Raw genomic sequence first — 27980 nt, forward strand, 5'->3', positions numbered from 1 at the left:
GGTGGCCAAACAGGTGGATGAGGGTAAAGCAGTTGATGTGGCGTATATCGATTTCAGTAAAGCGTTTGATAAGGTTCCCCACGGTAAGCTATTGCAAAAAATACGGAGGCATGGGATTCAGGGTGATTTAGCAGTTTGGATCAGAAATTGGCTAGCTGGAAGAAGACAAAGGGTGGTGGTTGATGGGAAATGTTCAGACTGGAGTCCAGTTACGAGTCGTGTACCACAAGGATCTGTTTTGGGGCCACTGCTGTTTGTCATTTTTATAATTGACCTGGAGGAGGGCGTAGAAGGATGGGTGAGTAAATTTGCAGATGACACTGAAGTCAGTGGAGTTGTGGACAGTGAGGAAGGATGTTTCAGGTTACAGAGGGACATAGATAAGCTGCAGAGCTGGGCTGAGAGGTGGCAATTGGAGTTTAATGCAGAAAAGTGTGAGGTGATTCATTTTGGAAGGAGTAACAGGAAGACAGAGTACTGGGCTAATGGTAAGAATCTTGGTAGTGTGGATGAGCAGAAAGATCTTATGAGGGAAGGCTGAGGGACTTGAGGCTGTTTTCGTTAGAGAGAAGAAGGTTAAAAGGTGACTTAATTGAGGCATACAAGATGATCAGAGGATTAGATAGGGTGGACAGCGAGAGCCTTTTTCCTTGGATGGCGATGTCTAGCACGAGGGGACATAGCTTTAAATTGAGGGGAGATAGATACAGATGTCAGAGGTAGGTTCTTTACTCGGGCGTGAAGGGTGTGGAATGCCCTGCCTGCAACAGTAGTGGACTCGCCAACATTAAGGGCATTCAAATGGTCATTGGATAGACATATGGATGATGAGGGAATAGTGTAGATGGGCTTTAGAGTGGTTTCACAAGTCGGTGCAACATCGAGGGCTGAAGGGCCTGTACTGCGCTATAATGTTCTATGTTCTAAGATAGCCACCCCGTGAGGTTAGGTGACTCATGTAGGCCCCCCCCCATGCCACTCCAGGAGCCATGTGGCTTTGTCTCCTGGAGCGGTGTGAGTTTCTTGAAGCAACCAAGCCTCATACTTCCCGTTCCAGAGGACTGAGAAGTTCTGGAACCTGCGCAGCGCGTCCCTGCTGCTGTTTATGTTGAGGCTGGCTTTGGTCACCTCCATGTCAATAGTACAGTGCTTCCTTCACCTTTTCAGTGCTCAGAAGGAGCAGAGGAGCACGGGCCCCTCTGCTCCCTCAGGAGTCCGGCGAGGAAAGATATCTGCCAGCGCTGCTCAGTTGCGTCCGTGTCTCCAGCCTCCTTAACGTAGGCGCGGGAAGACCGGATGAGCAGCGCAATATCCGACCTCTGGTCGAGGGCTAGCTGCACTCGGTTTTGCCGACCGTGGTTTGCACGCAGAAAATCCCAGAGTTCCCCACAGGGGTTGAGGGGAGAGTCGGTGTCGGCCACGAGGTAGTCCATTGTCTCGCTCAGATGGACCCTAATCACACCCCCCCCCCCCCCCCCCCCACCCCGTTCCCCCCACCGAGGAGCTGTCCTCCTCCAGGCAGTCGCCGTCTGGGACCAAGTCCTCCACCACTTTGAGTGTGGCGGATGGCACGGTCCCACCAACCAGCCCTGGGTCTGCCTCGATCCCACCCCCCGGATCATCGACTGATGGGTTCCTCACAGACTCCTCCAATTGTATCTCGTCAGAGGGAGGTGGCGGCTCAGACCCTCCCTGCTCTTGCAACGCCGGGCCACCGGATAGAATCGGGAACAGTTCCGGGATGGAGATGGGGACACCCTGCATCGGAGGCTGCGATGGAGAGGGGGGGCTCTCCTCGCTATCACCGCCTAATGACCTTGAGGTTAAGGAACCACCACAGCCCTCCGGCATTGAAAAAAGGAACATCTCTGTGGTGCAAAATGGCACCGGGTGGAACGAACCTTCGGGGGTCTCGCTCGCACCTGGCCCCGAGGCGTCCTGCTTGGGGGGCTGCGACAGCTCAGGGGTTGAAAGGTAATGGACTTTGCCTAATCTCTTCTGGGAGCGCGGTGTAATGTCAAGGGGCAGGGATCGGGGCACCACGTTCTCCGCACCGGGGTGGGGGGGGGGGTCATGATGTTTCTCCCCCCCCTCCAAGGAGTGGCGGAGCTTGCAGGGGGTGGCCTGCGCCGATAAAACCTCCATCCTCGCATCTCCCCTCCTTCCCTCAACACTCAGCCTCCGGGGTTCGAGATGTTGGCGTCTTCCATGCCGGCGAGCACGTGCATCACTGCCCTCCCCCTTGCTGACCCGTGCCAAAATGATACCGGGCCCAGTACTCGATGCTGAGGGGTCAATGGGCCCAGGATGAGCTTACGTGTCCGCAATGGTGTCCAGGCCGGAGTTTCGGGGCGCACGGGTCTCTAGGCTGATAGGGTTGGGGGTATTTGGAGCCGATCCTTGCCTTCATATGGGCCTTGCGGCCTGGTGAATGTCCTCCCTCCTCCATGCCGGCAGCTGAATGGCCAGTAGGCACTGTGTCCCCCTGTAGGGTCGAGGTGGTAATGACAATGGAGGGAGAGGTGGCGGTTGTGCCACCCGCAGCCGACTTTGTGTCAGTGGTGGCTTGAGAAGCGGGGCAGTTCTTGCGCACATGCCCACCTTCTTGCAGGAGTGGCATCTCATGCCATCCGCAAACCAGAAGATGCGGAAGGTTTCTCCTAGATGAGAGACCTCAAAACCCCCCTCTAATACATCCTCCCAGGCCAGGCGAATTGAAGCCTGCCGGCGGAAGTAGTAGATGCGTCCTTCAGGCCAAGAGGGAATGGCGCTACGTCGCAACGATCCTCCTCCAGTTGTTGGGATGGGAGGAGGAGCTCCGTAGGGAGGGAGGGCGAGACATTGGACAATATGACCGTCTCGCCGGTGGCCTCAAAAGGCTCCACTGCCACATAGGTCCCGTCCACCGCGAGCCCCTTTTCAAGGATGAGGTGAACTGCCCTCTCGGCCCTCAGGAAGATCACGACTTTCTCATAGATTCGAGAGGTGGCCACAGTGGCCAAGGCCCTGGCCACGCGCGAACGCACATCTCTATGATGACGGTGGGGTGAGCGTAGCACTCTACGCCCAGCTTTCGGGTCAGCAATCGGAAAGGTGGCGGGACTGCGGGTGCAGTGGAGGCTGAAGAGGCCATCACCCCCGCCATCAGGGCAAGTACCATGCCCACCCCAATGTGGGCTTTGTCGCGTTGGAAATTAATTGATGAAATAGATAGTGGGAAGGGGGTGGTGTTAGGGGAAGAGCAAGGTGGAATGACATACTCTCCCCCTAGGAAGGTACACAGAGGGAGCAAGGCAAGGAAGGGAAGAGAGAACAAGGGACACAGTGGGGGGAGGTCAGCAACACAGGAGGGTGGGGCACCGTAAATGGAATGGTGCCCAAGGTGAGAGACTCCTGAGACTCCGGGTGAAGCTGGAGGGTGGGTGGATTGGGCATCTTCAGCCCAGGAGGGGGCCCAGCAAAAAACACAGTCCGTGCTCCCACCCGAGGTCACCACACTGAGGTAAGTGACGCTGGTCTGAAGAAGTCTTCGGCCCAAGTAGGGTTCAGCAAAATACAGTCTGTGCTCCCACCCTGGACGACCACACAAGGGAACCGATCTCCTCCTTGCTGGTGTATGGGGTCTTCAGCCCTGGAGGGGCCCAGCAACCACTCGATCTCCCCATCCCGGAACAAGCTCACCAGATGGAATGAGGAAGTTGGGAGAAATAGGCATGCTGGGCCCTCAGCCCAGGAGGGGCCCAGCAAACAAACAGTCCAAAGGGGCTTTACTCACACCTTGTTTTTGCAGCCACCTTCCTGTATTGTTTTTCCTTCATTCCTTCCTCTCTCCTTCCCTCTCTCCTCGCTCCTTCCCTCTCTCCTCGCTCCTTCCCTCTCTCCTCGCTCCTTCCCTCTCTCCTCGCTCCTGACAATTCAACCAGCACTGGAAACAGCAGCAGCAACAGAGAGCAGCTGCAGCCACTCAAGTTGGATTGGCCATGCTAAATTGCCCCTTAGTATCCAAGGATATGCAGGTTAGGTCGAGTGACGGTGATAGGGCCGAAGCAGAGTGCCCTTTTGGCAGGCCCAGTGCAGACCTGATGGGCTGAATGGCCTCCTTCTGCATTGTAGGGATTCTATGATTCTAAGAACAAAAACACAAAAGAAATAGGAACAGGAATCAATTATATGGTGCCTTCAGCCTGTTAAACCAATCAATACAATCATGGCTGATTTTCCATCTTAACTCCACTTTCCACTCGATTTCCTGCGAGAGATCAAAAATCTGTCTCAGCCTGAATATGCTCAACAATGGAGTGAGAATTCCAAAGATTCACAACTCTCAGAGTGAAGAAATATCTCCTCACTTCAGCCCTAAGTAGTCTAAAATAGATTATTTTAAAAGATGAAAGGAAAGCAAGCAAAACGTTTTATCTTTCTATGGAAAAAAAAGCAAAGATCTATACCTAAATTAGATCTTGTTATAACCTGCCTGAATCCTATTGGCTGGGCACTATTGGTTCTCCCTAGAGATTTTGCTAACATTGTCTGCATTCGCCATGAAACTGGGAGCATTTCTTCCCGAGCTAGTTGGTTTGACCAAAATGCAAGAAGGCAATGCTGAGACTCAAACACATGATCTCCTGTTTACTAGGCAGGCGTTTGAACCATCAAAGCCACAATGCCTGGTTATGTTCGTGGGGAATGATGGAACCATCAATTCACTAGACACGTGCTTTAAGATATGAACAGTGGTTTTAATCTACTTACTACAGAGCCAGTCTGTTACCCGTTGAACTCTCGATGAACTGCAGGCTGACTCTGGACAAGGGTATTTATACAGCAGTCTAGGGGGAGGAGTCGTGGGCGGAGCCAAGGGTGGAGCCTTGTACAAACTCCTGAGCATTCCCAGAGCTACTCCCCCTAGTGGTCAGATAACGCTACTGCGCTTACAATGATATTGGTAAATACAGTGTGAATTACTAAGTTACATGAAATGAAATGAAAATCGCTTATTGTCACGAGTAGGCTTCAATGAAGTTACTGTGAAAAGCCCCTAGTCGCCACATTCCGGCGCCTGTCCGGGGAGGCTGGTACATTCACCACAGGGAATATGAGCTCCCCCAATGAGGGGGGTGGGGAAATCATGAGCAGTTACACCTGTATAAATAGAGCTGGTCAATGTGGTACCAGCTAATGAAGGAAGCAGTGGTGAACTACTGTTGCTGTGTGTATAATATTGTTATCAATAAAATTAATTGCTATTGATTCTACAAACTCAACCTGGATTCTTTGTGGCCCTCACAAAATGATCTACAAACATTACACTAAATCAAATGTCAATAGTGATAGATGTTATCCAATTGTCACGTCCGTGGACCACAAGTGACTCAGGTACAGTGGGGTGGAGTAGGCAGGAGGAAGATTGGGAAAAGAAATGTGATATGGGATTCGAGAGTTAGAGGATCAGACAGGTGCTTCTGTGGCCACAGCTGTGAATCCAGAATGATATGTTACATACTTGATGCCAGAGCAGCTACAGAACACTCTAGAAGGAACTATGAATAACCAGATTTTGTGGTACATGTTGGTAGCAACAGCATAAGTAAAAAGAAGGATGAGGTTCCACAGGCAGACTTTAGACAACTTTTTCAAAAATGTATTTATTCTTGGGATGCGAGTGTTGTTGGCAAGGCCAGTATTTGTTGGCTTAGGAACTGGAGATAGGCTATCTTCTTGAACCACTACAGTCCATAAGGTGCAGGTACATCCACATTGCAGTTAGTTAGTGAAGGATTTGAAGTTTAATGTTTAAGTTTCCTACCCCTTGGACCAGTCAGAACAGACTGAAGTTCTGCCGATTCGGCAGGACTCCATCTAGGATAACACATGGAAAACAGACATAGCGTAAGGATATTTGCCCCTTATTTGTTAGGCTCACTCCCAGACATAACTCGAGGTCATCAGACATTAACTCCTTGTTTGTTAACATTTGTTCCATTCGCCTCCAGACATAACTCATGGCCCTCTTACAGAAATGAAAATCGAAAATGAAAATCGCTTATTGTCACAAGTAGGCTTCAATTAAGTTACTGTGAAAAGCCCCTCGTCGCCACATTCCGGCATCTGTTCGGGGAGGCCGGTACGGGACACTACATTAGCCTCTGCTTCGTTAACATTTTTTCTGTTGGTCAGTAAACATAATTCATAGACGATGTGCATAAGTGTCTGCCTGGAACGGCAGCGACCGTGGGGTCTGCAGGATGCATGTTATCCAAATGGCTTAGCTAAATTAGGCCTCCTCAAAACCAAAATACTGATTGTGATAATCATTGATTTAAGGCCTGAGACCAGGCTAACGAAGTACAAACAATTGCCACAGGGGTCTCAATCCTTCAAGGTAACTGGATTAATCCCATTTGTTATCAGCAGAAGGAATAATCAACAGAGGACTGCAGGTGCTAGAGAGAAAACCAGAACCACTAATGTTCTACTTCATAAGTGCTAAGAAGAAGCAATTACTTTAACCTTGTATTAGAATAAACGTTGTAACACTATGTGATTCATTTGAAATAGTACCATTCTTTCGATCATTATTATCCAATACTATGTGTTAACTAATGTATAAAGAAACTGTTTTTGACTGTCACATTTTAAACAGTGACTATTGCTATGCACTTGTATTGTATACTCACTCTGCATTTGTACAATTTGTATTGTAATCTTTCTGTACTAGTATTGTGTAATATTCTGTAAGTCATAAGCCTTTACCACACTATGCTCTGTTTTAAAAGTAAAGTGACCCAGTTCAGTTTACAAGGTCGCAGTAAAGAGGACTGGAGCCTTTTAGCAAGATAGCTGATAAGGGAAACTGATACATTGTTTTTCTAGATCTAGGCTGCTGGACTCAGCTGGTTAAGGGGTGCTAACAGCCAGAAATTTCTTCTCAGCAAAATCTGAAGGAAATCTCAGGTTAACAGATGTGACTAATGTACGTCACCTGTTAACATTTCTAAAGGTCACAGGAGACTGACTCCTCAAACATTTGGAATAAAAATGTCATCAGTCAAATCTCTGAGGGTTTGAACAGCGATTACTTGCTGGAGAAAGATAGGGATTCAGAAGAGTGGGAGGGGATGAGGGTCCTAAAATGTATATAATCTCTGCTCTCGTGCCTGTAAGGTGGCTAAACTCCTTGAGTGAAGGATAAGCAGGGCTCCTCTCCCGGCCAAGGTATATCTTCAATAAAGCTACTGAACAGAACGACCTACGTTTGATCCTTAATTACTTTTTCCTGTCTAACAATTAGGGAGTTCCAGGATTTCCAATGATGAGTTCCAAGTGCAAATGGTCAGAACAGTGATAGACCTCAAGAGGACATTGGCAAGGTGGTGGAATGAGCAGTCACATGGCAGATGAATATAAATGCAGCGAAGTGTAAAGTAATTCATTTTGGAACGAAGGACTAGGAGAGGGAATATAAAATAAAGGGTACAATTCTAAAGGGGTGCAAGAGCAGAGCATTCCGAGTGTATTTATGCATAAATCATTGAAGAAGGCAGGGCAGGCTGGAACAAAGTAGATTTTTAAGATGTATGGCGGGGCGGCATGGAGCCGCAGTGGTTGGCACTGTTGCTTCACGGCACCGAGGACCTGGGTTCGATCCCAGCCCGTGTCCTTGTCCGTATGGGGTTTGCACATTCTCCCTGTGTCTGCATGGGTCTCACCTCCACAAGCCAAAGGTGTGCAGGGTAGGTGGATTAGTCACACTAAATTGCCCCCTAATTGGAATTAAAAAAAAGATGTATGGATGCCAAGCTTTATAAATAAAGGTGTAGGGTACAAAAGCAAGGAAATTATCGTGGCTTTTTAATTAATCCATGGGATTTGGGCATTGCTGACTCAGCCATTATTTAATAAAATCCCTACAGTGCAGAAGGAGGTCATGCGGCCCATCAGATCTGCACCAACCCTCTCTGAAAGAGCACCCACTTAGGTTCAATCTCCCACCCTATCCCTGTAACATACACATCTTTGGACACTAAGGAGCAAATTAGCATGGCCAAGCCACCTAACCTGCACATCTTTGGACTGTGGGAGGAAACTGGAGCACTCTGAGGAAACCCATGCAGACACAGGAAGAATGTGCAAACTCCACCCAGGCCATCACCTAAGGCCAGAATTGGACCCGGGTCTCTGGGGCTATGAGGCAGCAGTGCTAGCCACCGTGCTGCCATTATTGCCCATCCTTAATTGCCTTTGAGAAGTTGTTGGTGAGCTACCTTTTTGAAGCACTGCAGTCCGTGTGGGATTGGTTCACCCACAGTGCTATCAGGAAAGTCAAGGATTTTGACCCAGCAACAGTGATGGAACGATAATTTGTTTCCAAGTCAGGATGGTGAGTGGCTTTGAGGGGAACTTGCAGGAAATTATATTCACATGTTTCTGCTGCCCTCTTCCTTCTAGATCAATGATGGACAACTTACGCTCGTCAGTGGGCCGCTTGATTGGTCCTCCTTCATCTCAGTGGGCTGCAAAATTGAAATCGGGCTTGTTCACTAACCATGAGCCCATGAATAAATTACATACATTTAATACACTGAATATTTCCTAATGAGTTATAGAAAATGCTAAATAACTTATATATTCATAGAATTATCAACTTCAAATAGTAAAAATAAAATAAATATTTATACTTTGATGCAGAGAGCACATGGCTCTCACAGTAAATGTTGTGTGCAATCAGTGTGCACCTCACCTCACTTGTCCTTGCTTTACATGCGTATCTCTTCAGCCATAGCGGGAGGAAAGAACTACACGGATGGAAATCAGCGGAATGTAACAATATGGGCAATTATCAACAAAATGTCTCATGGGCTGCATTCAGAACCCAGGTGGGTCACACATGACTCCCAGGCCACAGGTTTCCCACCACTGTTCTAGATGGTAGCGGTCCTGGGTTTGGATGATGCTGTCGAAGGTGCATTGCTCAGTTACTGCAGCGCATCTTGTAGATGGTACACATGGCTGCCACAGTCAGTGGTGAAGGGAGTGAATGTTTGTGGCTAGGGTGTCAATCAAGCAGCTGCTTTATCCTGGATGGTGTTGCATTTCTTGAGTATTGTTGGAGCTGCACTCATCCAGGCAAGCAGAGTATTCCACCACACTCCTGATTTGTGCTTTGTAGATGGTGGACAGGCTTCAGGGAGTCAGGGGATGAGTCACTCGCCACAGGATTCCTAGCTTCTGACCTGCTCTTGTAGCCACAATATTTATATGGCCAGATCAGTTTGGCTCCTGGTCAATGGTAACTCCAAGGATGTGGAGGCTTCAGCAATGGTAATGGCATTGAATTTCAAGAGGCAACCATTAGAATCTTCCTTGTAGGAGATGGCCATTACCTAACATGTGACTTAAATGCTATTTGCCACTTGTCAGTCCAAGCCCGGATACTGTTCAGGTCCTGCTGCATTTAGACATGGACTGTTTCAGTGTTTGAGGAGTCATGAAATGGTGTTGAACATTGTGGAATCACCAGCAAACATCTCTACTTCTGACCTTATGATGGAAGGAAGCAGCTGCCTGGGATACTACCTGAGGAACTCCTCCAGTGATGTCCTGGAATTGATTGTCCTCCAACCATCCATCTTCCTCTGTGCCAAGAATGACTCCAATCAGTGGAGTATTTTCCACCTGACTCCCAGGGACTTCTGTTTTGCTCAGGCCATATTTGGTCAAATGCTACCTTGATGTCAAGGGCAGTCACTCTTATCTCACACGTATGGTGAACATTGATGAAATATTTTTTCAGGAAGGATGTGTATGAGAGAGTGCAGAACAGTACAGAATGATTCCAGGATGAGGTACTTCAGCTCAGGTGGATAGATTGGAAAATCGAAAGTTGTTCTTCTCAAAGAGGTGGAGAGAAAAATGAATAGAGATGCTCAAAACCATGAGGGGGCTGGACAGACTTTTGTTGGAATTCGGGTCAAAACCTGTGGATGCCAATTAAAGGTCAGTTGCAAAGTAAACTAGAAGGAAAAACTTATTTGCGCAGTGGATGATTTTGCCAGTGGTGGCGTTGGGGGGGGATCCCCCCCCCCCCCGAAATCTGGGCACAAAAAGTGCGGGAAATTCCCAGCAGGTCTGGCATCTGTGGAGAGAAATGGGGTTAGCATTTACAAGTTGGATGTGTCTCCTTAGGACTCTTTAGCGATCATTTTACGATGTTATGACTCTTATGACAGCCAGCACACAAATAAATCGAAGATTCTCACTCAGCTTCACACAATCCCCCCTCCCAGGGGAATTACCTCGATAACTTGTGGCCAAATTGAAAATACCAGTGCATTGCAACAAGTGTTTTTTTTTGCTTCAATTTATCGTTCAGAAGAATTTCGTCAGAGTAGAGGCGGAGACTCCGGCTGGAGTTGGGTGAATGTAGCAGAGTTTCCCAGTCCCTCGACAGTGTGCTGCTGCTCCAGGGACAGGTAGGCAGCTGGTTTTATTTGTGCAACAGATTGTTTCTAGCGCGGTTTCCAAAGTTTGCCGTCAGTACGCATCTGCTTTCTGCGATCACGATTGCTGCTCAGGGCTGGAAGATGACAGCCGCTGGACGGATTTCTCGCAGTTATTTTGGGGGCAATTGTTCCTGCAGTCCTCAAGTGTGGTTGCCAGGCACTGGAAGCTGGGCTCTTCCCGGCATTGCTCCCAAACTGCCGGGGGAGGGGGGGGGGGGGGGTGGTGAGAGGGTGTGTGTGTGAGAGTAGAATGGAGTGTTTGAGAATGGAAGGTCTCTGGGGGGGGGGGGGGGTGGTGAGAGGTGTAGGTAGCATCTGAGGGGGATGGGAGGTCTTAAGGATTTGGGGGGGGGGGGGGGGGGGGGGGTCATCTGTGGAGAATGGAAGATAAGGGGGAGTCTTGAGGGGAATGGAGGGTCTGAGGGCAATAGATGGGTCTGGGGACCAGGGATTGAGGTCAAAATAGGGGCTCAGGAATGGGATTTTAGAAGGTGTGTTTGGGTAAAGAGAGGGACTCCCCAGGGGAAGCTTGCCGTGAGAGGAAGACTGGGATCCGGGACACTCGACTGTGGCATCAGTTTGGGGGAGAGGAGGGAGGCTGGTGAATTTGCTGGGGTCCAGTATTTCTGACAGCGCTGGAGCAACATTGTGGTGAGTGAGGGCTGTGCTAAGAGTGGAGCTACCAGCAAAGGCGATGAAGTACCCAGGATAAATGTGAATGATTATGTCTGGTGGCCAAGTGAGGAGTGGAAGGAGATGAGAATTTAATTTTGAGTGGAACTCTGCCTCAGAATGCGGTGGAGGCAGGACCATTGGATATTTTTAAAATGGAGTTAGATTAAATTCTTGTTAGACACAAGAGTCAAAGGGTATTAGGGGTAGGTGGGAATGTAAAACATGAAACATAATGGCAGTGCAGGGTGGAGGGGCCGAATGTCCCCATTCCGTATGTTAATATGAACAAAAAGACAGAGCCTGAATGGTTGGATTGGATTGGATTTTTTTATTGTCACGTGCACCGAGGCACAATGAAAAGTATTTTTCTCCGAGCAGCTCAAACAAATCATTAAGTCCATGAAAAGAAAATAAAATAAAAAGAAAATATATAAGGTAATATAAGGTCCACAATGTAAATACATAGACACCAGCATTGGGTGAAGCATACAGGAGAGCAGTATTAATCAGGTCAGTCCATAAGAGGGTTGTTTAGGAGTCTGGTAACAGCAGGGAAGAAGCTTTTTTTGAATCTGTTCATGCGTGTTCTCAGACTTTTGCATCTCCTGCCCGATGGAGTCACCACAGATGGCTGTTGAGGCAGGAACAACATTTTAAAAGGCAAATGATAATTATTTGAACAGGAGGAATAAAAAAGATCTGGGGAAGAGTGTGTGAGCTCTAGTGGAGGGGCGGGGAGAGTGGTCCTGTCATTTCAGTTTTTCGAGAAAAATCCTCCTTTATGGTGACTCGGCCCGGTAGTGGTTGGGAAATGTCAGTGTTGAGCTGAGTTTAACATGATGCACCTGTGAAAAATGCTTCAGACTGCAAGCCTGCTGCTTTTTGTATGGTTTCTTGGTTTGGTTCCAGTCAGTCAGATGACAGACAAATTCCAAACATAAGCTCTGACTAAAGCTTTTAGTTTAGAATTGTCTATTACCTATTGCATTCTACCAGATACACATTAGCAAGTCATCGTATTACTGTTGGTTATGAGGGGCATCTATTAGATTTCTGCTCAATGTCAATGTCTGAGTTACTATTTTTCCATCAAATCTTCAGCCAATTCTGTTCTCCCCCTTTTAATTGCTTCTCCATATTTGGTTTCCCCTTTTCAGCTTCTCCAAACTTCTCATTCAACCCCTGCTGGCGTAAAGATACTCAACTACAGGATCCTCACATTTCCAAGGTAAATGATAAAACTTGTTTACTAAGTCCACTATGTAATCTGCTGACCACACAATCTCGTGTATCTCAAAAACATGGGCAAGTTAGCTTGCCTAAATCCCATCATGCATTGTGGCCACTGCTTGTCGCTAGAGTTTCCATGATTATCACTGCTATGTCCTAAAATACAGGTCTAATGGTTAATTATGATTACTGGGTTACTTTCTATGATTAATCTCAATCCTTAATAAACTAACTTATGTAGAACTACTCTAGTGGCATCCTAGCTATTCAGTTTTAAGGGGTCCCATCTCTGGACACCCCCTTCAGAAGGGGAATGGGACTTTTCGGCGTGGCCAGTTCGGCGTAGCCGATTCGACGGAGGAATTTTTCGGCGGAGGGACGTTTCGGCGTCAGATATCGTGTTTGTGCACCAAACCGGGTCTCTTAAAGAAAGGCACCAACATTAAACCAGTTCGCCAGTGATCTACACTGCTGTCTGACTTTACTGAGCCGGTGTTACTGAAAGTATTGAAGCAGCTGCCCAGTGATCTACACTGCTGTCTGACTTTACACAGCCGGTGTTACTGAAGGTATACATAATAAATCTTTTAGACAAGTATAGTGCTTAAATAGAAATTAAATATAAATTAAATAGAATAAAGTGTGGGGGCCGCTCACTGTCTGCACGGATTCTGGCCGACTGTGGAGGCGGCTCACTGTCTGCACGGATCCCGGCCGAGTGTGGGGGCGGCTCATTGTCTGCACGGATCCTGGCCGAGTGTGGGGGCGGCTCACTGTCTGCACGGATTCCAGCCGAGTGTGGAGGCGGCTCACTGTCTGCAAGGATCCCGGCCGAATGTGGGGGCGGCTCACTGTCCGCACGGATCCCGGCCGACTGTGGGGGCGGCTCACTGTCTGTCTCTATCCCGGCCGAGTGTGGGGGCTGTGTAAAGTCAGACAGCAGTGTAGATCACTGGGCAGCTGCTTTAATGCCGATGTAATTTCATTTTGTACAAAACAATTCAGAACTTCAACAATGAACATTCCTGCAACGTAAGAGATTTTCATTTTACAAATGGCAATTTCAGGGTGTAAAATTGCTGTCATATTGTGTTGAGGATAGGTGAATGAGGGTGAATGATCTGAGGGCTCTTCCATTCGGCTCCACCACCCCCACCTCCTCCTCTTCCTCTCCATCGATCCTGTCCTGATTCTCCACATTGATCAGCTTTCTGTAACACCGCAGTCAGAGAGCAGTGTAGATCACTGGGCAGCTGCTTCAATTATGGACGTTGAAATGTCCTGGCGCCAAAACGGCTGCGCCGAATAGTCCAATTATTTCCCTGACGCCGAATCGGCCACGCCGAATCAGCTACGCCAAATGGGCTACGCCGAAACGTACCAAACCCCTTCAGAAGCTATGCCAAATTGATTGACTCAAAGCTTCACAACCCATCTTATTTCACTTGTATTACTGTGGATAAAATATAAACCATTTTTAAGTCCATGGTGTGTACCTTTCCTTATGTGCCTTTGTTGCTGTGTTTAGCCTGGTTATTTTTCAAGACCTCACTAGAAAAGGTTGTATCAATTAAAATTCCTGCATTAACTCCTCCTCTTACTATGTATATCATGCTGACAATAATTTTGTTCTCAATGCGACTGTTTGCTGCCAAATATTTCCCAAATCCTGCCATAAAGCTGAATGTCAAGGTTAGTTGAATGCGATGATGTTAAGACATACCACTACTGAGATCTGAAGGGAGATAGCAACATTTCACTGGTGTTAATGCTCTTTCTGATATTGAAGTCACATGAACCCAGCCAGCATTGAATTCAGTTGCAGAACCCTACAGAGTAACTCCAGCAATGAGGAACTTTAATTACCTGGGTAGATTAGAGAAGTTACAGTTGCTCCCCTTAGAGAAGTGAAGGCTCAGAGGAGATTTGACAGAAGTGTTCAAAATCACGAGACTGAGTAGATGGAGAGAAACTGTTCCTATTGCCAGAAGGTCGAGAATCAGAGTCACTGATATAAAGTGAATGGCAAAAGAAGCAGTATGACATAAGGAAAAGAAAAGTTCACACCCAAGTCGCCTGAGATTGTGGTGGAGGCTGGGTTAGACGAGGCGATTTTTATACCGGGCAGCCCTCTTAATTTCTCTACTCTCTCCCAGTTGACTGTCCAGGCTTCATGCTACTGATTCAAATTGCTCCCACGCCCACTGGTCCGGCAAACATTCCTACTACAAAAATAGTACTGGTACTTCAGCTAATTGATGTTTGTAACGCGTTGCTGTGTGCCAATCAGCTGCCACTTTGGCCTATTTGCCAGACACTCTAAATGGATCAAAAAGTTATTATCATGTGTCGTTGAGCTGTTATTAAAAAAAAAATTGTTGCACATCAGGAGACGGGCTTCATTTAACTGGGCAGAGAAAGGAAGCCATTGACCAGATTGCTTTGTCCCAGGAACATTTTCCTTTTGTCACATAGTCCCAGGATGGTTGAGGCGTCAGAAACCCCTGAGCTGGCACATTCTGTATTTCAAAGATGCACGGAGAATTTGAATTTCAAGGAACAAATTTTTTTTTAAAATAAATGCGGTAACAGATGCAATATTTGATTGGTGTTTTTTATCTTTTCAGATGAGGAGACACACTTGTTTTGTGCTGGTTTTTTTAATTGCCACCTTCCCGGTGTACATCTCAGGATATGCCAGTGGAAATGTTGGTGGTTCCTGTGATTCCATGCTACCCGACCATACTCCGAACACTAAACAGACAACAGACGCACCATATCAAATCATTACAAGTAGCAGCTCCTTTAAACCAAGGGATACAATCCAAGGTACCATATTAGTGATTCTATTAAAATTGCTGTTGGAACTCCTTTTTCAACCAAGTCTGTCCAGAGCATGTCTGATTAAGAATACAGCTACCAGGGCAGCACGGTGGCCTAGTGGTTAGCACAACCGCCTCACGGCGCTGAGGTCCCAGGTTCGATCCCGGCTCTGGGTCACTGTCCGTGTGGAGTTTGCACATTCTCCCCATGTCTGCGTGGGTTTCGCCCCCACAACCCAAAAATGTGCAGAGTAGGTAGATTGGCCACGCTAAATTGCCCCTTAATTGGAAAAAATAATTGGGTAATCTAAATTTAAAAAAAAAGAATGCAGCTACCCTATTGTAAAGCATCAGTTTTGCTTCATATGAATTATACAAAACCTGCTGTTGCATTTTTTTCTTTCTGCCTTTGAATGATTTTCTGTGTCTGAACAAATGACTTATTCTGCAGTTATGAGGCTGAGTTGCAAAATTCCACTCCAGACATGGTGCCTTGTTTGATAGGAGCACTTGTTGGAGAAATGTGTGTGGGAGTCACCTTTGTTAGTCTGGCTGCAGCCACAGGTGTTAGCCTGTCAGCCGATAATGCGCCATGGCAAGGTGGAAACTTATAAAAGGGGCTGCGCAAACAGCTGCCCGTGATCCTCTAGCCCTAGAATCTCTGCCTTCGCTTCAAAATACGGAGAGTCACAACATTGGGTTTTAGATGAATGAGCTTATACGAGATTTGTGGTTTTGTTTCATTCATTCCTGTAAGTATCTGCTGTCTCCTTGATTGAGATTGTGTTGTACAATGAAAGCTGGGAATTTCTGTTCTCGGAGGGGCTGGCATTAGCTCACAGAATCACAGAATTGTTACCAAATAAATCAAAACCCCAGACTAATGTTCTGCTGACACAAATTCAAATCCCATCACCATAGGTGGAGGAATTTTAATTTGGTTAGTTATTCCAGAATATTAAAGGAAGTAGTCTCAATCATAACTGTAATGCAAAAATCTATCTGGTTCACTAATTTCCTTCAGGGAAAGTGATAATACAAGCCATTCATAGTATAAAAGGCTTGGCGCATATAGGATTAATATGGGACTAAGTTTAGTACCACCCACACTGGTGTAAGAGAGCACATGACCTGCACCTAAGGATTCAGTGTGGTATCGGACAGAGCTGTGTGCAGATGTAAGCATGGAGACAACTCCTAGCTTTGTACTCTGTACTCTATATTTATAACTAGTTCCACTGGTTAGTAGAGATTTACAGTTAACCTGTTAAAGACAATGAAGACTTCATCAAACCTGCTGAAGTGTAACCATCACCATTCAGTTGAAGGTGGCTCACCACCACCTGTTCAATGACATTTAACGATGGCCATTAAATGTGGGCCATCCAGCGAGCGATGCTAAAACCCTGTGAAAGAATAAAATAAATGTTGGCCTTGGCAGTGACACATTCATCCCAAGAGCTCTGCATAGGGTGGCATGGTAGCACAGTGGTTAGAACTGTTGTTTCACAGTGCCAGGGATCCGGGACCGATTCCCTACTTGGGTCACTGTCTGTGCGGAGTCTGTACGCTCTCCCCATGTCTGCATGGGTTTCCTCGGGTTTCCTCCCACAAGTCCTGAAAGACGTGGTTGTTAGATGAATTGGACATTCTGAATTCTCCCTCAGTGTTCCCAAACAGGCGCCAGAGTGTGGCCACTCAGGGATTTTTACAGTAACTTCATTGTAGTGTTAATGTAAGCCTACTTGTGACACTAATAAAGATTATTATTATCATTCCACAAAAGGCTTTTCTTCCACAAAACCTGCTGCTGCTTTTTACTGACCTCATAAAACATTGGAGGCAGAAAGGGAGCCATTTTCCCAGGGAAATGCCAATGTTTCCAATCCAGTTAAAATTCAAGTTACACCAGCTTTACCACACTATCCCATATTTTAAATTGTAAAAGGGCTTGGTGCCTTGAAGGTGTTGATGGTTTGTATTTGTAATTTGTTTGTGTGCGTGATCTTGTGTATTTTACAATGACAGTTATTTGAGTCTTGCAGTCAGTTAAAAAAAATATTTTTATTTTCCTTTTTCACATTTTCTCCCAAATTTACACCCACCAACAATAAACAATAATCAGTAACGCATGCAATGTCAATCCCCATATCAATAACAACAATCCCATCCTCCCATCAAACCCCCAAACATTAGCCCGCATGTTAACATCAACAAATAAAAAGGAATCAGGAATCACCCATAGTCACCATTAACACAAACAGTCCCCCTTCCCCCCAACTCTCCCAACCCCCTTCCCGCCTAATGTTCGATGTAATCCATTTCTCGAAAGTGCAGAATGAATAACGCCGATTAATTGTAGAACCCCTCCATCTTTCCCCTCAGTTCAAATTTGACCTTCTCAAGAGTCAAGATTTCCAGCAGGTCCCCCTGCCACACCAGGGCACAGGGTGGAGAGGTTGATCTCCATACCAACAGGATCCGCCTTCGGCCGATCAACGAGGTGAAGGCTACAACATCTGCCTCCACACCCGTTTCCAACCCCGGCTGGATCAACACCCCGAATATGGCCTCCCAAGGGCCGGGGTCCAGTTTTACGTGCACCACTTTAGAGATTACCCTAAAAACCTCCTTGCAGTAATCCTCCAGCTTTGGACAGGACCAAAACATATGAACGTGATTTGCCCCCCCCCCCCCCCCCGCAACATTCACACACATCTTCTACCCCCTCAAAGAGCCGGCTCTTCCTCGCCCTTGTGAGATGTGCTCTTTCCACCTCCTTCAGCTGTATCAGCCCCAACCTCGCGCACGAGGTGGAGGCGTTCACCCTCCGGAGCATCTCACACCAGAACCCCTCCTCCATACCCTCTCCCAACTCTTCCTCCCACTTTGCCTTGATCCCATCCAACGGTGCATTCTCTTCTTCCAAAAGAGTCTTGCAGTCAGTTGATGTAAGTTTCACTGTCTATGTCTTTTTGAGATGAATCTGAAACTACTCTAAATGTTTGTGATATATCAGTTAAAATAAAACACTTTCTTATACCTGCATATTTGATTGAAGTGACACTGCGAGGCACAACAGGAAACAATTTCAGAGGATTTTTGCTGGAGGCTCGAGCTGCTGGACCTTCATCACCTGGGACACCACTTGGCACATTCCAGACAACAACTTCAGATACTCAGCTCCTTAACTGCGTTATTAGTGGGGAGACCTATATGGTAAGCTGTTGGAAATCATTATCCATTAGGATGGTGACATAATTCTGGAGTGTGTTCTCCAGCAGCGACTAACAGTCAGATTTATTTCTAATACAATATTATGCTCATGTAAAGAATAACTTTACAATTTTCTGTTATAAATTACTCTTGATGACTGTAGCAGACAACAGCTACAGGGTACCAGGCTCTGACCTGCTTGATATGCTACATATGGTCACACAACAAATGGCCATTGAAGGATTACATTTTTTTTCAGTTGCATTATATATTTTACATTTGCCATCCCCGCAGAGCAATGTACTTGCACTTAAACCACCCTGCACCATGGGGAAGCCTGCAGACCACAAGAAGCTGTGCTCAGTTCATAGATTTCATAGAATTTACAGTGCAGAAGGAGGCCATTCAGCCCATTGAGTCTACACCAGCCCTTAGAAAGAGCACCCTACTTAAGCCCCATGCCTCCACCCTATCCCCTTTGTCCCCGTAACCCCACCTAACCTTTTTGGACACTAAGGACAATTTAGAATGGCCAATCCACCTAACTTGCACATCTTTGGACTGTGGGAGGAAACTGGAGCACCCGGAGTAAACCCACACACACACAGGGAGAACCTCCGCACAGACAGTGATCCAAGCCAAGACTCGAACCTGGGACCCTGGAGCTGTGAAGCAACTGTGCTAACCACTGTGCTACCGTGCGGCACCGGATTCCATTCAACAGGTTCCATTTTGATTGCTGCAAGGGAGAATGGTGGGAGTCACAAATGTATGGAGTAGACTAAAGGCTCTTAAGTGCAGATAAAATCTATTTAACAGTTGTGCGCTCTACTTTTTTAAGTCCCCAGCTCTTTAAACTTTGCAGCTGTCGGTGTGAGTTTAATAAGCACACTGTCGAGCTCAGCAGTTTCAATAATTGTTGACATTGCATCGGAACTGTTTATGAATGCTTGACTGACTTACAAAAACTACAGTAATCTCACCAGGGGTCCTGAGTTCACAGTATGATTGACAGCTTCAAGAGACAATGAAGGATTTAGCTACATTTGATGTGATATGAACATAAATATGTTTGATTACTTAGGAGATTAACTGCTTGAGTTTAAGAGGTTCAAATGGATTATCAAGAATGTGAGGTTTTTAGTAACGGGAAAATTGCAATGATTTTTACAGCTTTATTTTATTTCATTTCTGCATGGCCCCTGAGATCTGCCCATGGTGAACACTGGGTGAGTTGGCACAGAGGGCAAATGATTTGGCATGCAAGAGGCATGGGTAGTGGGTGGAGGATAGGGGTGTGAGGATTGAGGGCAGGTGGGCTGAAAATGTCACAGTCTAACTGGAATGAAGTCAGAGAGAATCGAGGTGGGCCTTTTTGACCAACCTGCCTTGGCACCCAGTAGCCCTCATGATTGCTGCGTTCAGACTTCCAGTGGCGGGGGTGTGCTGAGCAGTCATATGAAAGGTGGCTCTTCTCCTGGAAGTTTGGAATTGGCACTTTTAGTCCGAATATTGGCCACAGAACCTGCAAAAACCCCACCAGCCCCCCTTTTAGATCACCATAGATACAGAGAGATGCCCACAAAAAACTCAAAAAGACGAAGAGATGGTACAGTGAGAAATAGTCTGGAGAGAATGAACGAGATGGCGAACACATGGAACGGATCACAACCGAGTGGGCCGGGTTGCAGGCGCATCCACTGGACTACCCACCAATAAGCCAGTGGATGGAGCTCCTCACGCAGGAGCTCCTAAAGCACAGAGATGTTATTAAGCTGGAGATGATGGCAGCAGTGAAGGTGGTGATTGGGGATGCCCTGGCCCCCTTCAAAGAGGTGCTGGAAAAGTCAGAGCAGTGGTGGGAGGCGCAAGACGCGACAATAAGGGAGCTGGAAAAAACAGCTGCCCATCAAAGCGATCAAATTGCCTCATTGGAGACAGAGTTAGCAAGTTTGGTGGTGACTTAAGGAACACTCAAGGGAAGGTAGAGGATCAGGAGAACCAATTGTGCCGCTAGAACCTCCACATTGTGGGCTTATTTTAGGGTACTGAGGGTAGGAGCCCCACGGAATCAGTGACCCAGATGCTGGGTAAACTCATTGGGACGAAAGAACTTCCCCAAACCCCCAGAGATAGACAGAGCTCACAGGTCACTCCGGCCGAGGCCAATAAACGGGAGAGCAGCCATGGGTCATCATTGCAAAGCTGCAAAGGATAGAGAGAGGCTCCTGAACTGGGCGAGACACACACAGTCCTATAAATGGGAGGGACACTCGATCCGGATGTACCAGGCCTTTGGGACAAACCTGGCCAAGCGGCGGGCTGAATTCAGCGTAGCCAATGCGGCCTTGGACAGGAACAAGATACGGTTCAGGATGCTGTACCCGGCCAAGCTTTGGGTAACATTTCAAGGAAAAGAACATTATTCCACCACACCGGCCGAATTGGACGAATTTGTGCGGAGACAGAGACTGGGAAGGTAGCAGCAGCAATGAAAACAAACTTTAAAGGACAATTGCGTGGCATAAAGCTGCCTCGTTTTCAAACTGTTACAAGTCCCAGGAAGGAAGGGGTGAGAGCGGCAAAGTGCAGAAGTGGGAGAGCAGAGGGAGGGGAGGGGGGTGGGTAGGAACACAATTGGCCGGGGGGGGAGGGGGGGGTGGAATCTTCCCTGTGAATCTGCAGGGGGGAGGAGCAGAGCTGGGAAGCTACCGTTTCAAATAGGCCTAGACTGTATTCCGATACCCGGGGATCCGAGTAGCCCACGACTGGACACAAATCCATAAATGAAACCTTGGCAAGTCTGGTGGTGGAAGTTAAAAAAGATCACAGAGGTGGCACTCACTCCCACTCTACCTGGCAGGGAAAGTGCAGATAATCAAGGTGAACATACTACCAGGTTCCTCTTCCTGTTCAGATCCCTCCCGATGTACATCCCAAGACCTTTTTCACTACAGTGGACAAGCTAATCATGTTTGTTTGGGGAGGAAAGAGCCCGAGGATTCGAAAGAAGGTTCTACCAAGTAGAAGAAATGTGGGAGGCCTGGCCCTCCTGAACATCCAGTCCTAACACTGGGTGGCCACCCACATCCCCACCAACTCTAGAGATATTGAGTTGGTTAGGATTATAGTGGTTAGCACTGCTGCCTCACAGCACCAGAGACCCGGGTTCAATTCCGGCCTTGGGTCGCTGTCTGTGTGGAGTTTGCACTTCCTCCCTGTGTCTGCGTGCGTTTCCTCCAGGTGCTGGGGTTTCCTCCCACAGTCCAAAGAAGTGCTGGTTAGATGGTTTGGACATGCTAAATTACCCCTTAGTGTCCAAAGATGTGCAGGTCAGGTAGGGTTATAGGAAGAGGGCGGAGGGGTGGGTCCAGGTAGGGTGCTCTTTCAGAGGGTTGGTGCAGGTTGGATGGGCCACATGGCCTCTTTCCACATTGTACGAATTCTATGATTCTATATTTGCTGCAGTTCAGAAGAATGAGGAGGGATCTCATAGAAACCTATAAACTCCTAACAGGACTGGACAGGGTAGATGCAGGAGCCAGGGGAGTTCAGAACCATGAGCCATAGACTAAGGATAGAGGGTAAATCTTTTAGGACTGGGAGATGTGCAGCCTTGGCCACATGTTGCCCCCTGAGGCCCCTTATTTAAGGTGAATGGTGTTATATAGCTATGTGTTTCTCAGCACTGCGAGTGCCAGGAAACACGCAGCTAAACATGCTCTCTAGGGGACTTTATTCCCATTTAGTTTAATCGTGCCCTGTATGTTTTCAGGAAGGAGTTAGACATAGCTCTTGGGGCTAAAGGGATCAAAGGATATGGGGAGAAAGTGGACGCAGGTTACTGAGCTGGATGATCAACCATGGTCATGTTGAATGGCAGAGCTGACTCGAAAAGCCGAATGGCCGCCTCCTGCTCCTTTTTCTACGTTTCAATGTTTACCCACATGGGTATCAAAAATCCAGTTAAAGGTTAAATTACAAAGGGAGATTCCACAAACTCGGGTTATATCGCCTGGAATCTGGAAGGGTTGAAAGGGAATTTGATTAAAGTTTGCTCAATATGAAGGAGAACTGACATGAGTAAATGAAGAGAGACTCTTTCCACTGGGTCAGGAAATACTTCACACAATGTGGGTAGAAGTCTGGAACACTTGTTCCGCAAACAGTATTCGATCACCGATTGATTGTTAATTTTTAGTCTCAAATTGAATAGATTATCGTTAATCAAAGATCTTAAGGAATATGGACAAAGGCAGACACGAAGAGTTATGCTACAGATCAACCATTATCTCAGTGAATGGCAGAACAGACTCGAGGTGCTAGATAACCTCCTGTTCCTGTGGTTGACACTGATGGGCTCATGTGCAAACCTTCCTTCATAGGCCTCTGCCGTTAGCCACAACTCAGGAAGTCAAAAATTGGAGATCGTTGTCAATTGGATTGCACCGGACACAGGCAACATTGAATTCAGGTAGTTTGCTATATGATCAATTTTCTTCTATATTTGCTATCTTTTCCTTCTTTCACACCACTTTGCCCAACCCTACGCCACCAAACAGAGATGGGGAGAGGAAAGTACTTGCCAACTTCTCACAATTTCAGTCATGAACTGATGGTGAATTCGAGCAGAGCAGAGTATACCATTTACAAGATGCACCAAGGAACTCACCAAGGCTCTGTGGGCAGCATCATCTTTCAAACCCACGACCACTATCATTGGACAAGTGCTGCAGACACATGGAAACATGACCACCTTCAAGTTCCCGCCCAAGTCACTCACCATCCTCCCTTGCAAATATATCGCCGTTCCTTCGCTGTGGCTGGGTCAAAAACCTGGAAATCCCTCCCTAATAGCACAGTGGGTGTACCTATTCCACATGGTCTGCAATGGTTCAAGAAGGCAGCACCAGCTACTGGAAGGCAATTAGGATAGGCACGAAATGTTGTCTTCGCCAGTGACCCCCTCCCCACATCCTATAAATGAAATTAAAAAAGAGTAGTTTCTCACACCTATGAAGCTCTCTTATTCTTTCCTGAATGAATATCCTACTGGTGCCTATAATCCACATGTATGTCTCTCTTTTCCTCTCCAGTTTGTTTCTCTCTTTTTTCCCCTTTAGTTAATTTTCCCCTCTCCTTCCCTTCTCAATTTTTCTGCTCTCTCCCCACTTCCTGTGATAAATATAAGAAATCGGTATAGATGGTGGGCTGGATTCTCCGCATCCCAACGCCGAAATAGCGGCTGGCGCCGGGGCGGAGAATCCAGTTTGATGCCGAAATCGGGCCTGGTGCAGGTTCTACGATTCTCCGGGCACCGAAAGGCGGCGTCACCGGGGAGTACGCCTCGCTGCCGGGCGCCATTGCCAGAGGCCCGCTCCAACATTCTCCGTCCCGACCGGCCGAGTTCCTGACGGCAGGAACTAACCTGCTATTGTCAGTCAGGATACTCGCGTGGCGGCTGTACTCAGTCCGTGGCCGCCCTGGTCGGCGTGGGCCGATCGGAGGCCAGGGGGCGGCCTCTTAGGCGGCCGGGGAGTGCATGTGCGGGGTTTGAGGGTCGGGCGCGCAGCCGATCGGGGGGTCTCTTTCTTGGGTCTGGCCCCGTGGTCCAAGCCCGCATGCGTGCCTCCAATCCGCATGTGCAGAGGCCCATATCTGCAGCAAAAGCTGTGAGATTTACTCCGGGTCTCTGCTTGCCCCCTGCAGGGCTATGAATTCGTGTCCCTTTTTTCCAGGATTTTCAGGACTAAAACTCTACGGTTTTGTTGCTGGCGTGGGGACATAGTCCCAATAATGGAGAATCCAGCCCGTTGTATTTTATATCTGTTGCAGTAATTTTTTTAATGCCTGAACTCAGTTTGCAGTAATATTATTAAAGAATCTAGGTTATGGTTTCCAGACATTGGCTGCAGAAGGTGCAATTAATATGTCGTAAAAGTGAGATTTCATTCATTCCAGAAATATATGTGTTTGCAAAGAGAGGCTTAATGGAATTTTGTTATGATTGCTAGAGAGACATTGAGACATTGTGTGTAGACTTAGATAAGCAGGTCAGGGGATCTGAGGGGATAAAGATGATGTAATTAATGGGAGGAGCCAGGTCTATAGAAGCTGTCATGTTAAATAGCAGTCTGGCACAGACAAGCAATCTGAAGGCTGTTTCCTGACACAATCTCTTTCAAGGGGCTGGTTTAGCTCACTGGGCTGAATCGCTGGCTTTTAAAGCAGACCAAGCAGGCCAGCAGCACGGTTTGATTCCTGTACCAGCCTCCCCGGACAGGCGCCAGAATGTGGCGACTAGGGGCTTTTCACAGTCACTTCATTGAAGCCTACTCGTGACAATAAGCGATTTTCATTTTACCAGGGGCTGGTTTAGCTCACCAGGCTAAATTGCTGGCTTTTAAAGCAGTCCAAGCAGGCCAGCAGCATGGTTCGATTCCCGTACCAGCCTCCCCGGACAGGCGCCGGAATGTGGCGACTAGGGGCTTTTCACAGTAACTTCATTGAAGCCTACTCGTGACAATAAGCGATTTTCATTTTCATTTCATTTCATTTCATTTTTAAGCAGTCTTTCCAAGAAATCTCCATTCAAGTGTACAGCAGTATCCTTGTGTTTGCTGACTGCATTTACAAGTGAGCTTTGACCTGTGAGGGGTTTTGCTTAGCTGGAGATAGAGAAGTTAGAAGTTAAAATGTTTCCTTTTATTGTTGACACCCTTCGCAAACAAAAACCCTCATCTCAACCAGTAATGCTGCCACAGGATTCTATCAATTTGGCTTAGTTACAACCTTTTACAACTGTCACAGAATCATAGAATTTACAGTGCAGAAGGAGGCTATTCGGTCTATCGGGTCTGCACCGGCCCTTAGAAAGAGCACCCCCCACTTAAGCCCAAGCCTCCACCCTATCCCTGTAACCCAGGGACCCCACCTAACCTTTAGCATGCCAATCTACCTAACCTGCACATCGTTTAACTGTGGGATGAAACTGGAGCACCCGGAGGAAACCCACACAGACACAGGGAGAAAGTGCAAAGCCCACACAGTCACCTGAGGCTGGAGTTGAATCTGGGTCCCTGGAGCTGTGAGGCAACAATGCTAACCACTGTGCCATCATGTCATGCTGCATCTACACAAACTGCTGAAACCAGAACAGCTTCACCAAATCACTCCCATCCAAAGTAGGAGGGCTAAGGGCCCTATTGTGCCTCCTCCTTCAGGTATCATGCCCTAAGAGCATATTGGTGACCATTGGATTGGTCCATGATTGCTCTTGGGAGAGCTCTGCCTTCAAAAGAATGTCTGACCAGGAAACCCTCCGAGTCTTACTGCCAGCTGTTAGGAACCGTGCAATGATTTATAGGTTGATGATCAACCTGTTTGACCATGTTATGAATGTGTTTTCCATGACCTTCGAGTCCCCAAGTGGGTCTTGAACCCAGAGCTTCTGGCAGAGAGGTAGGGACACCACCACTCCACCACAAGACGTCCATCCTATTGTACATGATCTAGGGGGCAGCACAGTAGCATTGTGGGTAGCACAATTACTTCACAGCTCCAGGGTCCCAGGTTCGATTCCGGCTTGGGTCACTGTCTGTGTGGAGTCTGCACATCCTCCCCGTGTGTGTGTGGGTTTCCTCCGGGTGCTCCGGTTTCCTCCCACAGTCCAAAGATGTGCAGGCTAGGTGGATTGGCCATGATAAATTGCCCTTAGTGTCCAAAATTGCCCTTAGTGTTGGGTGGGGTTACTGGGTTATGGGGATAGGGTGGAGGCGTTGACCTTGGGTAGGGTGCTCTTTCCAAGAACCGGTGCAGACTCGATGGGCTGAATGGCCTCTTTTTGCACTGTAAATTCTGTGATAATATGATAATTTGCAGTATATCAGGCTGATGATTCCCATCTAAAATGAACAATGGAACTCCCCACAGGAGCCTAGCATTCTCTTGTTTTAAAGAAAAGCAAAAACTGCACCAGTTCTTGTTTAAAAAGGGAACTCCAATAATAGAAGTTTAATAATAATAGTAGGGATTTATGAAGACTTATTTTGGAATATTTCTTTAACCGTTATAACTCTTTACTCGACCCACAGTTGTATTATAATGGCAATACCTTTTTAACACTATAAGCATCTTTGTTTTTTAGAGCTACTTTTGTGCAATCATTTACAACCTTTTGGACTCCAGTCATGAGTCAGATCATCAAAAGATCTGCCGCGGCCAGTGTGTCTCCAACCACCAGCAACAACTCTAATACCGTTACCAGTGGTTCTTCTGCCATGATCAGCCTTCTGAACCCTGCCACTCCACCTCAGGGGGTCAGTTTTTTTATAAATGTTTTTTTATTGAGTTTTCATATTTTATATATGACAAATTACAAGTTATTAGAGAGAGAGAGAAAAAAAAAAGGAAAACACAAAAATTTAACATGAATATTTACAGGTAAGCATCTTCATAACAATAATTGTGGCCGCCCCCTTTAGCCAGCATACAGGGGGTCAGTTTAATCTCAAAATGTGATTTGAGTGTGAATTCTTGAAGTCAGAATCACTTAATACACATGAATTGTAGTTTATTCTTCATAGTAATCACTGCTGAAAAGACCTAACAAGATGATTGAACTGTGACCTGATTTATAAAGGAAGGCAGTTGGCCTGTCAGTCTTCTGATTTTCATTCCTTGACTATAATCCAACTTTCTCGCCCTTTGCATATATTTGGATATTTGTATTTCAAGTCCAAATCTCTTCGAATTGATAGTCACTGATACAGTTGCCACATATTCCCATCATGTTTTGTGTGAAATAAAAATGCCTTCAAGTTTCTCTTTCTGGTGATAATCTTGAGTTTGTGCAACAATTTTCTCCTCCTTCCCTGTTACTGATTTTACTCCACCGTCTTTCCCGCAACCTTCTTTGTTTTGTTTTAGCAGAATTCATAGGAAATAGTCTACAGTAAACAGTCTATTTAAACAGCAAACCACAGCAAACAGTCTACATAATCTATTTAAACAGATTATTTAAGAGTGACACGGTAGCACTGTGGTTAGCAATGCTGCCTTACAGCTTGAGGGTTCGGGTTCAATTCCCTATGAGTTTCCTCCGGGTGCTCCAGTTTCCGTCCACAGTCCAACGATGTGGATTGGCCATGCTAAATTGTCCCTTAGTGTCCAAAAGGTTAGGTGGGGTTACTGGGATAAGTTGGAGGCATGGGTTTAAATAGGGTGCTCTTTCCAAGGACCGGTGCAGACTCTATGGGGCGAATGGCCTCCTTCTGCACTGTAAATTCTATGATTGATTCTACGTACAACCGAAACACCTCCTGACCAAAATGGGATGATTTCTCCAGAAAAAGGAGAAATGTACGGAAAACCAATCCCACTTGCTTTCACAGATGTGAGTGGCAGGGCGTTATCCAATCATTTCCTGTCTCCTGTACCAGGAGTATACTGTATACGGCCGATAGCACGCAATCTAATTTCTCTTTTATCATCATTTTCTATGGTATTCCAACATCTTTAAAGCTTTGTGTTTCTA

The 27980-nt window shown here is 46.8% G+C and overlaps 1 protein-coding gene across 2 annotated transcripts in view; it reads left to right on the forward strand.

Annotated features, from left to right (window-relative positions):
- The window catches only part of zgc:163022 (putative ferric-chelate reductase 1), a 157054-nt gene that overhangs the window by 77563 nt on the left and 51511 nt on the right, over positions 1-27980 (forward strand). The window contains exons 1-6 of one of the 2 annotated variants that reach the window (XM_038793952.1): positions 10325-10472; positions 12335-12405; positions 15035-15236; positions 18291-18448; positions 22831-22919; positions 26592-26763. In XM_038793952.1, coding sequence (XP_038649880.1) covers positions 15035-15236; positions 18291-18448; positions 22831-22919; positions 26592-26763 — 621 coding nt within the window. In that variant the 5' untranslated portion in view covers positions 10325-10472; positions 12335-12405. Of the gene's footprint in view, positions 1-10324; positions 10473-12334; positions 12406-15034; positions 15237-18290; positions 18449-22830; positions 22920-26591; positions 26764-27980 lie in introns of those variants that run through there. The other variant, XM_038793951.1, reaches the window with a different exon arrangement.

This window comes from Scyliorhinus canicula, chromosome 4, assembly GCF_902713615.1.
Source record: "Scyliorhinus canicula chromosome 4, sScyCan1.1, whole genome shotgun sequence".
Taxonomy (NCBI): domain Eukaryota; kingdom Metazoa; phylum Chordata; class Chondrichthyes; order Carcharhiniformes; family Scyliorhinidae; genus Scyliorhinus; species Scyliorhinus canicula.